General features: G+C 39.8%; 1 protein-coding gene across 7 annotated transcripts; it reads right to left on the reverse strand.

The window, feature by feature from the left end:
* Positions 1 to 1,471: 1,471 nt before the first annotated feature.
* sf3b1 (splicing factor 3b, subunit 1) lies at positions 1,472 to 11,954 on the reverse strand. 7 transcript variants are annotated; one of them, XM_047814628.1, is made up of 25 exons: positions 11,799 to 11,953; positions 10,873 to 11,045; positions 10,622 to 10,723; positions 9,889 to 10,003; positions 7,908 to 7,987; positions 7,611 to 7,796; positions 7,265 to 7,502; positions 6,949 to 7,161; positions 6,735 to 6,856; positions 6,454 to 6,651; positions 6,272 to 6,373; positions 5,996 to 6,175; positions 5,819 to 5,905; positions 5,455 to 5,725; positions 5,105 to 5,250; positions 4,836 to 4,982; positions 4,575 to 4,700; positions 4,277 to 4,498; positions 3,973 to 4,155; positions 3,748 to 3,859; positions 3,282 to 3,402; positions 2,808 to 2,939; positions 2,448 to 2,720; positions 2,127 to 2,343; positions 1,472 to 2,016 (listed from the first exon to the last, which is right to left on the reverse strand). In XM_047814628.1, the coding sequence occupies exons 1-25, from the start codon at positions 11,824 to 11,826 to the stop codon at positions 1,858 to 1,860; spliced, it is 3,933 nt and encodes a 1,310-aa protein (XP_047670584.1). In that variant the 5' UTR covers positions 11,827 to 11,953; the 3' UTR covers positions 1,472 to 1,857. The 7 variants fall into 7 exon arrangements, 4 of the variants coding, with proteins under 4 accessions (XP_047670584.1, XP_027021810.1, XP_027021811.1 ...); XM_027166009.2 differs by having other exon boundaries at positions 7,605 to 7,796; XM_027166010.2 differs by lacking the exons at positions 9,889 to 10,003; positions 10,622 to 10,723; positions 10,873 to 11,045; positions 11,799 to 11,953 and adding an exon at positions 8,276 to 9,866 and having other exon boundaries at positions 7,605 to 7,796.
* Positions 11,955 to 13,085: the final 1,131 nt, after the last annotated feature.

The raw sequence follows: 13,085 nt of genomic DNA on the forward strand, positions 1-13,085 counted from the left end.
ATTACATTTACACCTTATCCAGGGAAACTTACAGGAAGTGCTTTGAAGTCTCTATCAAGGAATATATCAACAATGGTTCACTAGGCCACAATGTGAAGATAAAGCACAAAGACGTTTTAAGCGTACTAGTCTATACTCATTAGACATTGTTTGCAAGATTGCCAGTCACTTAACAGCTCAGACTTCTAAGGGAAATTCATTCTACAGCCTAGGTGCTAGAACAGAGCGTCTTGATGCATAACTTCCTGTTGGTAATAAAAAAGGTCCAAAGTGTGCAGAGAAATGATTGTTTGCATCATAACATCACTGCCATTAGCCCTAAATATTTGAACGAGGCAGGTTTGGTCCATGGATTCATGCTGCTGATGACAAATGTTGTGCCTAACTTCTGCATGCTGCAGTAGAAATTCATCAGAACAGGCATGTTTTTCTATCATCAACTTTGTATACACTGTAGCTTCATTTTTTTTTTTTTGCCTGACATAAGTTGAACATATGGTCTTCTGCTATTGCAGCCTATCCACTTTTAGGTCTGATATGTTGTGTTTCTGAGATGGTTTTCTGTTCACAACAGCTGTAAAGAGGTTGTTTGGGTTACCATAGCCTTTCTATCAGCTCAACCCAGTCTGGCCATCAGAATTGCATGTCTATCTGCAGATCTGCTGCTTACTGGATGCTTCTGGGATTTTTTTTTTAAACAATACTTTGAGGCTGTTGCACATGGAAGTCCCAGGAAATCAGCAATATATGAGATTCACACCAGCCCATGAGGTACTCACTGATGATCTGACCAAAATTTGTCAAAAAGGTTGAACACTTTATATTCTACAAATATTGCTCAAAATAAATGACTGATTACTTATGTAACCCTAAACAAGTTAAACATGTAAATTGGTTTAATAGGACGCACAGAAGGTTGGAAATGTTTTTACTTATTAAAACAACTGTTGATATATCAGTTTAAATACAAGTTAGCAGATTCCCTTCTGAAACTTTTACTGAACCATTGTTAATGTACTCACCTGTGTTTGCAAGCACTGATGTGTGATTACTACTGATTTGTGTGCACAAAATCTCCTTTTACTGGTAAACTTGAGTTCAGGTTGATGTAGATGTACATTTACAATTTTCCAACACAAAACAGATTTGCTGCTATAAAATATGAGTAGTTTCCTTCAGATGTTCCCACAGTTGGTGGAGTGAACAGTATGAGAAACTGTCTGAATGTATTTCACACAGCAGGATATTCTTGTGTCTGACAAACCACTTCAAGTATTTCTGACTTCAGTGCAGAAAGTTACTAGCTGAAGTGACGTCAGAACCACGCCTACCTACTGCTGAACAAAACCCAGAAATCTGGCCCTGCGGAGCTACAGTCTACAATGCTTTAATTGCCAAACTTAAACCACTGAAAACTAAAAAAAACTAAAATAAAAAATTTCAATTACAATATGAGCACACAACAAAAAAAACCTTTTCATACACAAACGTTTATTCAGCCATAACAAGCAATAACCAGTAAGAACAGATGATTGCACAGAAATTATTACATATAAGAAGGTTGTCAAGTCTTTCCTACTAAGGGCTTAATATTTTCTGGCAAATCTGCCGCTACATTTAACTGCAATTGATTATGGATTTAGTTAAAAAAATTACGTCCAAATACGTAGTTTCATTTTCTGTGTTTTTTTTTTTTATGGTCTGTACTTTAATTTAAAACGGATTTGCTAACCCCAAGCATGTGTGATAGATGAAGCTGCAAACCAATACAACTAAAAGTAAACGGACCATGTACTATAAACCATGTCTAGAAGAATAAAAGAAACAAAAATGAACAGTGCACAAGTTTAAACATATTTACAGAAAGTAATCCAGCTCATAGCGGACAAATGGGTTCTTCTCATCATTGTAGATGAGGGGATAATGTGCGATCAGCGCATCCTGCGAGCCAATGTAGATGGAGTTATAAATCTTCCAGTACACATCTCGAACTTTCCGTGCAGGATGGAACAAACCCTGAAAAGAAAATAATTAAGTTTAATTTAACAATTTAAAAGTTGACGGAGAGACAAAAATCATGTCAATGAAATCAATTCTTCCTTTTCTTCAAATTCTTAATCACTTACCTGCAGGCAATATTGTAACATCCGGCACGGTCCAATAGCCACACGAAGTCCCTCAAGTGCTCCCATAACGGCTTGGATAACGTGAGGTGATGTTTCAAAAACATTAGGCCAAACATAGTTGAGCAAGTGGTTTAGCGAGTCTTCACAACCAAAGCCATACACACCCAGCGACATGTGCTGCACTACAGCGCTGGCTGTCTGCCTATGCACAAGGTCTCTGTGAAGGCAAATATTTAAAGGTTACATCAATTACAGCAAACAAATGAAACCGATAACTATAATATACTACGAGTATAAATGATGACTCATTTCTGAGCTCACCTGTCCATCAGAGCATCCTCCAACAATGGAGTGACAGCATAGATGTAATCCTTTCCCATTTCACCAATATATTCAAATAAGAAGGAGAGGGATTTAAGAACACCATTCTGAACATTAAGTTCAGGTACACGGTACTCATTCATCAGCGCTGGGAGTACGGTAAAGGGTGAGCATGTTTCTGCCACGATGGCTATCGCTACTGTTGTGCAAACTCTGTTTTGCCTCTCCTGCACCTTCAAGTTGTTAAGCAGTGTGGCAAGCACATCATGAGGTCTAGACAAATCGAGAGTAAAGTGATTAGTGTTTGGGTTTCACTGTCGCAAGCACCAAAATGGATTCAAAATTAAGAAGACTTTTTACCCAATTGCCTTAGCGATGTAGCCAAAAGTGTTGACTGTGGCTCGTCGGATTGCCTTCTTGTGAGCTTTCAGCAGCTCCAGCAGTTCGAAACAGATTCGCATCCACTCCCTGGCAGACACATACTCTGCACCTCTACAAAGAAAGAACATTTACAGATGTACAAAACTATTCAATAAGGTACATGAAAATGTTTAATACTTCAAGTAAGTGTTAAAAACCACACACGCCAAATATAATGTCCGTAAAGGCTGCACCTTATGCACAAAGCCATAGCCTGAACTTTAGTACAGCCACTTCCACATTACTCTTGTCAAAACAAATAATCAAGTGTAACAGACATTACCACTATACCCCGCTAGAACATGAACAACTCTGGTGCTCACATAGCATGCTTACCGATTCTAAAACATTTAAAACTATGTATGCTCAAAAAAAATGTAATTTCATCCAATTTGAGCAAGACTCAACACTGACCTGTCAGCAATTCGTCCCACGAGATCAATGCAGTTTTCTTGCACCTTTTCATGTCTGTTTTTCAGGATTGGTGTCAACCGAGGAAGTAAATCTTTAATTGGAGGGGTCATCTTGTGCATACCTGAGAAAGGATAAATCAGTATTAAGAAGCTGAGGCAACTGTTCCACAATGCTATTGAACCGTACATACCAGGAGCAACACATCCACACACGAGACTTCAGAATAAATCATGGTTAAATTATTATAATTTTTTTTGCATTAAAATGTTGATTTATCTTCACTATTCTCACAAAACAGTGTCCAGAGCTAGCTGTCTCAAACTAAAAAAAACTGAAACCATTTCAATTCTAGGTCTAAAGTAGTAACACAACAGTTTCTTTGGCAGGCAGAAGATAAATGCCTCTCTCTGAATCAAACCACAGACTTGTGTATCAGAAAAGCTGATTACATTGGATAATCACATACCAATGACATTAACGATGGCTTTAAGGGCCCCGAGGATGCTTCCAAGCACTTCAGGATATTCCTCTCCCAAGTACTCATATAGCACTACACCCAAATGTCCCATCAGCTTCTCCTGTTAATATAAAGAGAGAAATAGAACAGGTTAAATGGGAAGCATGAGTAACAGGATTATATCATGTACATATTCAAAAAGTTGCGATTTTAGTGTAAAATTAATTCTCTCACCTCTTGACAGGTCTTCATAACCACAGCTGTGCGAGAAATTAGGTCAGCAGCCTGTTGACGAACTTTAGCCGACTTGTTGTTTAGACGCCACAGGACAGTACCGCAGATCTGAGGCAGGTAGGGCTTAACACGCTTGCCCAGAGCATTCACCACTGTTCCAAAACCGTTCAGCATCACAGAATCCTGGTGAGATGAATCAATATCACCAATTCAAATATGGACCTGCCATTCCAGCCACCCCAAAAAAACTGCATAAAACAAATAAACCAAAAAGCATGACCAAAGATGATCCTGTGCGACTCACCTCAGTGGTCTGTTCTTGGAACGCATACAAGATGCCATCAATAAGCTGCTCCTCCAGTTTGTGGTCAATGTCTGCTGCACCCAGGTTACCCATGATCTTCTCAATTGTCTCCATCACCATCTTTCTGTACTGCTCAGCTTCATCCTTCAGGTCGTCCACGATTCTTGAGATGATTTCTGCTGCACCAACTTTGTTGGCCAGCTCCACTGTAGTGTCTACCAACTAGTGAAAAGAGAAAGGTGGCATGAAATAAGAGCCATATGAAATTGCTGAGAAAGCTAATAAGCTTTCAGCATACCTGTCTGTAATTACGCCTGTCCAAGGCCATACGGTGCTGCCAGAAGTGTTTAAAGAAAGGGGGCAGAATCTCAGTTTTGATGTAGTTGGCCTCCACACCATCTGTCCCACAACACTGCTTCACCACCTGAAAGTGTGGCAAACAAAAGTCTGACCAAGTTCTATAAGCATATACACAATAGTGTAATTTAAAAGTATTGCATTACTGACTGTATTAAATATCTAAATATATTCATGTTTAAATGTTCTAAGTTCACCTCACCTTCAGCACAATCTTCTTCATCTCCTCATCTGGAGACTGGAACTCTCGAATGAGGATAAGCATCACTTCCCTTGTGTAGTAGTTGGCATACTCAGCATCCATCAGAGGAATCAAGTATCCAATGGCTTTTAAGAAAGCAGCCAGACCCTGAACAAAGACAAATACAAATGTGGCATACTCTTAATTAGTATTATTTTAAACCATGACGATTGCAAAAATCAGTGTGTATTAAGCAACATAGCTCATAAATTTGTTGAGATCTTACTCACCTTTCCTCTGTGTTGTCTGATACCTTTCCAAAGGGGCTTAAGCACAGAGTCAAAAGACTCAATACCATAGGGTGTGGCAGCCTCTGCAAGAGCAGCAATAGCCAAAGCACTGATGGTTCGGACCTTCTGCTGCTCATCCACAAGACCTGCAAGTATAAATACAGGTGATTAATAAAGAATTAAACAAAAAAGAAATGTTTACTACAAAATATGTTTAGTTAAAATAAATAAAGAAATTATTTACAAATTTTAATTCTTAAATCCATATCTGATGTTGCACATAACACAAAAGCATCCAGCATGTCATGATCCTATTTAGATTTACAATAGGGTTAATACCACATACTGACCATGTTCGATAATCTCCACCAAGCTGCGAAGATGGGGCAAGATTGCACACCCCATAAGGATGGCAATTTGCTGCACAATTTTGATGCCCGTGTGTCGAGCCTGCCATGACTTCTTGCTCTTGCACACAGCTTTGAGGAAAGGCAGGAGGGAGGGAATACCCAAAGCAGAGGCCACAACAGCAAAGGCACGAGCTGTTGTGTTTCTCACATACTCGTCCATGTTGTCAATGTCAGGCCTCATTGTGGAGATCATAGTGGCCAGACCAGCAGCCTGTGTAAAAAAGTAAATAAATAAAGAATACGTGTTTACATTCAAATAAAACACCTAATCACCAGTATATGCATCATCAAAATTTTGGCCCACCTTTGCCAAGTTGGAGATAATCTCTCTGCCCTCTACTCTAGCATAGTAATCTTCATCAATCAGCAAGGGCTCAATCACCACAAGGATCTGGAGAAATAAGCCACACATACTAATTCATAAATAAAGGATGATTCCATGCAATTCAATATTTTTACCCCAAGACTCTACAAGACATACCTTGTGGACATAAGGTCGAACCAAGTCGTCCAGTTTGTATAAGATGCGGTCAATGACCTTCACCAACAGATGGCGCTCCTGATCTTCAAGGGTAGGAGACATAAGCAGCGGCAGAATCTGATTGAAAAGCGGACCAGCACCAAATTCCCTGGCCTTGTCTGTGATTTGCCTGAGAGCAGCCTGAAAGTACAGCAGAGGTGGTTAGAAAAGTTCATGGTCAAGTGAGATGATAAGAGACCGCTGAATCATTACAGTTTAGCACATCAGATTACATACCTTCCTCATGGGAGGTGTGCCATTTTTTATTTTCAAAAGTAGTTTCATGATCTTGCGCTCCTTCTGCTCTTCTGGACTCAAAGTGGACTCATCCACCTCAACCTGAAAGAGACAATAATTATTTATTCCCAAAACAAACAAACTCTAAAAGGAATTAATGTTCATATGATCAAGAAGCTCACCAGAAGTTTGTCAAAGTACTGGATGTCATCTGGTTTTAGGAAAGGTAGGTTGCCAGATGGTTGGTCATTCATCTGTTTGGTGGTTCGGTCTTCAGCCTGCATGTGGAATCCAGTCATGCCACCAATGGGTGTTGGAGTGGCAGATAACTTCCTTGCAGGGGTGCGGATAGGCACATAGCCTGCTGGTGGGGGCAGCACCTGGTGATAAGACATGTTAATGATTGTGCTTAATATTATAGAATTATTTTAGGTATCATAAATTGGAAGTATCCACAGCATACCTTGTAACCTTCTGGAAACATAGCATCCAGCTCTTCATCAGTCAGTGGACGATTTCGCTCATCAATCTCTCTCTCCCAACGCCATGCTTGAAGCTGCTCAGGAGTCATACTCATCAAATGACCTATGGGGAAGAAAAAAAAAAAAAACAATTATATGCAACCTGTGTATGACTATAGATATCTATTAATATTCACATTTCTGTAGCAGTTGTACCTGGAGTTGGTGTGGCCATATTCATAGCTGGTGTTCCAATAGGGGTTTTTCCAGGGGTGAGCAAAGGTGTAGAGGAGCCTATCTGACTGGCAGGAGTCTCATCCCAACGGGACTTCCTTTTGCTTGCTCCAGGAGTTGGGGTCTCTTCCACAGACTCGTCCCCTCTGTCTGTTCGAGGAGTCTCAGCCCAGCCACTGCCATGTCCAGGTGTCTCTAAAAAGGGGAGAAAGAGGGCAATTTAAAATAAAAGTAATACATAAGACTATTTATTAATGCACTTCATTCATCTTCGCTTTCAGGCAGTTGGCTAACAAACCTCTCTCTGTCTTTGGTGTCTCATCCCAGCGATTTTTGCGCACACTGGATGTGGCACCACCATGACCAGGTGTGGCATGACCAGGGGTGTCTCGGCCAGGCGTTGCAGCACCAGCAGGTGTGTGGCTGGGTGTGGGGTCCCACATGCGTGTACTAGGGGTGGCTCCAGGAGTCTCACTACCCTTGGGACGACCAGGTGTCTCATCCCAGCGACTGTTTGAAGGTGTGTGTCCTGGTGTCTGGAGAAGAAAAATACAGATTAAGCTTTATTAAGCAAGATATTTTGTGTTTTATAAACACAGACTGAACAAAGTGTTTATTCTATGCCAACCCAAACTTACAGATACATCTGCTGAGCTATCTGCCTGGTCCCAGCTGGACACTTTTTTGGGAGTAGAGTTCGGGGTCTGGTCAGCAGTCTGGTCCCATCGACGCTTGCGTTTGGGAGCAGCAGCTTGAGATGCAGCAGAGCCATTGACTGCTTTCAGGTCACCTGATTTTGCCTTTTCTGCCATCTGCAGCCTGATTTCTCTCTGTACAGAAGAAAGAGAAGCAGCAGTACTTAGAAAACATCTTACAACCTTCTTGTCATTTGCTTACAGATCCATGACTAAGGTTAAAGATATCACCAAAGTCTTCTATACCTCTTCTTTAGAAAGATGCTGCTCCTTCATCACATCCATGTACGATCTGGCAGGCATCTTGGGATCTGGCGTTTTACCCCCTGTGCAAAAGAGCAGCAACAAAATGCAAGACAGTCAGCCAGGCACATGCTACCACCATCACGTCCTCACATTGCAAACAGTCAATTGACCCTCATTCTACTCCACAGAAATCTTTACTTACTATGTCCTCTCACATAACAGGTTGCATCACAAAACAGCCTAACATTAAAACAAACACTCCTAACATTCATAGTTAAAAACAGGCAGGTACATAGTGGTTTATGTTAAGGAGAGGATATAGCCATCAATGTTGCAGGGTCCTGGGCTGTGCTCTCCAGAATACGTACACTTTCAGTGCCAAGGGTCCATCTGCAGTCAGACTTCAACCGGCAGAAAAGAAGCCTAGAAAATTGCTCTTTACCATTAGTAACACTTTGGAAAATGGTTTGAACTCACACACAACAGTCATAGCACCTGTGATGCCCTTGTCACTCACTGTACTCAAACCTCATAGAAGACTACAGCTTTAATTAGAATTACAAAGCATTATTAATATGTAAAGCTAGATTTGTACCATTAGGAGAATGGAAAAATTGTTAAAGCACCTATTCGCATTTTAAAAAGGTAAATTTGGATGTCAAGATGCTGATTTATTTTTTTTTGCTGTTAAAAAAATTAAACAAATAGAATGAGTCTGGCAAAATAAATTAAAAAAATGACAAAATGGGGAAGGATGAGGTTGAGAGGAGGTTTGTATAATTACTACATCAGAACTTTGGGTACAGAGAGTTGTTGAGTCCATGTCCCTCCCCCCCACAAAATATTCCTAAATCTGATAAACTCTCTTCCTTTGTTCACCATAACCTACACAGGATGAGGTGCTGCACCCTTAAGAGAGTGCAGACAGGACTGGCATAGCAGTACTGCTGTAGGAGAGAAATTAAGCACAGTTAGTATGGGGCTGTGGAGTGTTTGTACACAGATTCTTTAACATATACTTCTATTTTAAAGATAAAATAGAAATATATTTACACAACACTTATATAGAGGATGTGCCTGTTTGAAATTTGCTACATGCAAGGTGTCCTATCCACTGTATAACTGAATTCCTAAGCTGAACGCTTTCCTGTGTGAAACATTTCTCCATGTAAAGTTATCAGCTTGTGTTTACAAGGTTACTTCATATGTACTTTTTAGCCGCCAGTTTATTAAATGAATTGCATATGCATCTACAATGCTAGAGAGCAACACCAAATGCTTTACAATTGTATGGTGTTAGCAAACGCAATGCAGCTCTTCCAAAAAGATGTCTAAAAAAGGCAAAGCATATAGAAGCTTGCTATTATAGTAAAATGCCACCAGTCTGGCTGACTGATTAGTTAACTGTTTTACTAACAGTAAACAAATCACAGTTTTTCAACCAATGTTGGCTTCGCAGTGCAACAGAGCTCTTTTAGTAATGTTTTGTACTTAAGGTGCTAACCTACATATATGCACTGTTCTGACAAGCAATGTGGCTAAAACATTCCTTTCTAGAGAGCTCGTGTGGTTGAACGCCTTCCTGGCTGTCTATTTAAAACAATTCAGCATAAATAATAATCCAGTAACCCTTTGAAAGGACACACGCACACCTACCTGCAACCTGACTGGTTGTGTCTACAAACTATATTCAACACCACCCAACTATTAGTTCCCACAGACAGACAGCACCTGCAATCCTCGGCAATATCCCATAGTCAGACCTGTCCAAATTGTTTGTAAATTTCTGTTGTTTATAACAGGAAAAGCGTTGTGTAATAGATTTAAATGTCTGGGAGAGAGCAATGTTGGGTAGTGTTCAAAGGGTTAAGCACCAAAACAGCTGATCTGGATCAGCAATGATGAACATGTGGCCCAACAATGCACAGATCAGTATAGGCATGGATGGAGCTATCAAGTCAAATGATGGCATCATATTTACCGTCTGCAAAGGGGTCGTGACGCTCTGGAGAGATGATCATCTTTTGCCTGCGCCTCTTATATTCATCTTCACGATCCGATATCTTCTGTGGCCGATGCTCGGCAAAAGGATCATACTGTAGAGGAAGAGAAACTGACGGTCAGTGCATTTTAAACTGTTTCAAAACGGGGATAGAGGAGAGAAAAAGAGCAAAAAAAAAAAAAAGCCAACTAACAAGAACAGACTATTCAAATTAAATACTATTATTTTAAGGCAACAAATTGTTAACAGGCACGGTGGCCATATAAATTACACATCTTATAACAGAACAGTTCTGCAACACCACAAAACAGATTCCTGAAAGATGCAAAAGCTTCAGTATACTTAAATAGGACACAATGTTGTGTGACAGTGATTAAATTTCACTTTTAGGCAACAAATATGACTGCTATCTGACGGTTTACCTCGGTGGTGTGTGAGAAATACAACACAAGATGTCAATTTACTACACAATTCTATCATATTGTTCATGGAAGCCAGTGAAATATCATTTGATTAAAGACTAAATTATCTACTAACATGACCTTTTTTGTTGTAAATTTGTTTTATTGTAATTTTAGACTTATCATAAACAAGTTATAATTCGTATTTAGATCAACACTTTGCTATATTGTTCAACCAAACAGTGGAGCATTACAAAAAGTAGTTAGGTACACTACAGTGGTAATAGAAGAAAGAAGCACTTCTCAGGTACCTGCTCATCTGACTGAGGGATGGAATTGAGTATTGCCACGGGAGCATGATACCCCGGTTTCTTCTGGCCAAGCAGCGTCGTAGAGGAGTCTTCCTCATCATCCTGAGAGAGCGAGAGAGAGACTGATCAGTAATCAGGGTTGTATAAACTTTAAAACAGAAAACGAAAAGTTTATACCACAACTCAAGCCACTCTGACTCAGCTAAATAAAATCACAACATGGGCATGAAAGAATTGACTGAAACACTTACCTCCTCTTGCTCATTGGCAGCAATAGATGTGACATATCCAGCAAAACGACTGTCGCTTCCTCCGTAGATCTCTTGGTCGTAGAATCCGGTAGAATCGAGGCCGACACCCTGATCTCCCTCCTCCAGCAGAGCAGCCTTCATGCCCTGGATCTCCAGGATCTGCGCCTCGATATCTGAACACAAACATCAAATATACACGACAAAATGATATCAACTGAACACGCTAACAGAACAGCAAAAAAAAAAAATTATAATAAATAAATAAATAATTTAGAATAGCTAATAAGAGAAGCCGTGCGCCGACGTCGTTGCCATGGTAGGAAAGCAGGCATAATGCGACATGCCGTTCTTGTTGTTAGCATGTTAGCTAACGTAGCGATGTGGTTTGACAGAAAAACGAATTAAAATAAGACGTTTCTTAAACCGGTGTGAAATCGTTTTACACGCAATTTATCGTGTTTAGTGAAACGAGCGTTTTGACACAACGCTGTAAATTCGCAAGCACGGATGGTTTTTCCGTGTTTATACCGAGCTAGCGCCATTTTGAGAGACCATCTTAGTTTTCACGCTAGCTAACGAACTGCAAGCGGAGAAAGAGATTCTTTTTGTGGCGCACACAAAAGCAGAAGCCGATATTAAAAAGCCGATTTTTTTTTATATTGGAAAACGCGAGTCGTCGCGTTTAAATGTTGGTTTCCTGCGAGAAACCGGCGGTGTTTTCTAAAATGCGCAATAGCAGCACGGCCAAAGCTTTATAAAGACGCACAAGCGCCATCTTGTTTTTGCGCCGTGTTCATGCTCACTCGGACGAAAACACCGCTTTTGCACAAGCTTCACGTTAATTATCCAAACCAGCAACGTGATCTAAGAAACGCTCGAACGTACATTTTACTTTGCGCACAATAATCACTTTGAAATACACTCACCCTCGTGTGTTTTGGCGATTTTCGCCATGATGCTCTGTATGTGTGTACGCGGATCAGTCCCGGAAGGCCTTCAGCTTCTCCTACGTTATACAACCACGCATGCGCAGTGAAAACTCTGGGCGTTAACAACTGTTACCTCACAAAATCGACGCTAATACACATGTCCAGTAGGTCACTACTTTAAGACGTTACTTTGTTGTCCTGTGTATTTAACTTGTATATGAAAGAGACAACCACTTATACTTAACACAATTGATCATATATAATATATTAATATATAGACAATATATAATGGGATAATATATAAATTATAAACAGGTCTGTTGTCAGTCTATAAAACGTAAGCTTGACATTAACACGATAAGTTAATCAGGAGGCAGTTTGACAGTAATTTATCCCCAATATACACTTTATTAGTTAATACACTCCACTTTATTAGTGATGTTTATTAGTGATATTTATTAATCATGTGGGAGCAGTGCAATTCATAAAATCAAGCATATACAGATCAAAAGCCTCTGTTAATGTGTACATCAAACATCATAATTTGGAAGAAGTGTTATAGCTGTATATTTTACATTGGGACGGTTGTTAGTGCCATGTGGGCTGGTTTGGCGTTCAAGAAACTGTTGATCTCCTGGGATTTTCACCCACAACAGTCTCTAGAGTCTTACTGATAAGGAGAATGACCAAACTGATTATATGGTAACTCATATAATAACTCTTTACTGCTGTGGTGAACAGAAAAGCAACTCAGAACACACAACCTTGAGATGGATGACCTACAACAGCAGAAGACCACATCAGGTGCCACTCAGCAGCCAGGAACAATAATAAGAGAAGATTATAGGCACAGACTGGACAGATGAAGTCTGCTAAAAGACCATGTGATATATTTTTAATCTTAAACTGTCAATTTGAATGAGTATGTGCCCACAAAAGCCTCAGATTCCTGTTCTTGGCTGACAGCAGTGGAACCCAGTGTGGTCTTCAGCTTTTTAATTTAAACTCAATTTCCAATTGCATTGGTCACATGCACAGTCAAACATACAATATGCAGTAAAATGCTTTTTGTTCTTTGTCCATATTATAAAAATAAAACAAAATAAATTGGGTCCAAAAAAGGATGAAAAATAAATGAAAACACAATAAAATAAAATAAAACAAATTAAGATAAAATAAATGTGCCTGGAATTAGCTGTACTTTTGACCAGAGGAAAATAAATAGACAAAATATACAAAATGTATCATCTGAAAATACAATTACTTATGAAATACACACACACA

Source organism: Tachysurus fulvidraco, chromosome 6 (assembly GCF_022655615.1).
Source record: "Tachysurus fulvidraco isolate hzauxx_2018 chromosome 6, HZAU_PFXX_2.0, whole genome shotgun sequence".
In the NCBI taxonomy this organism is placed as follows: Eukaryota; Metazoa; Chordata; class Actinopteri; order Siluriformes; family Bagridae; genus Tachysurus; species Tachysurus fulvidraco.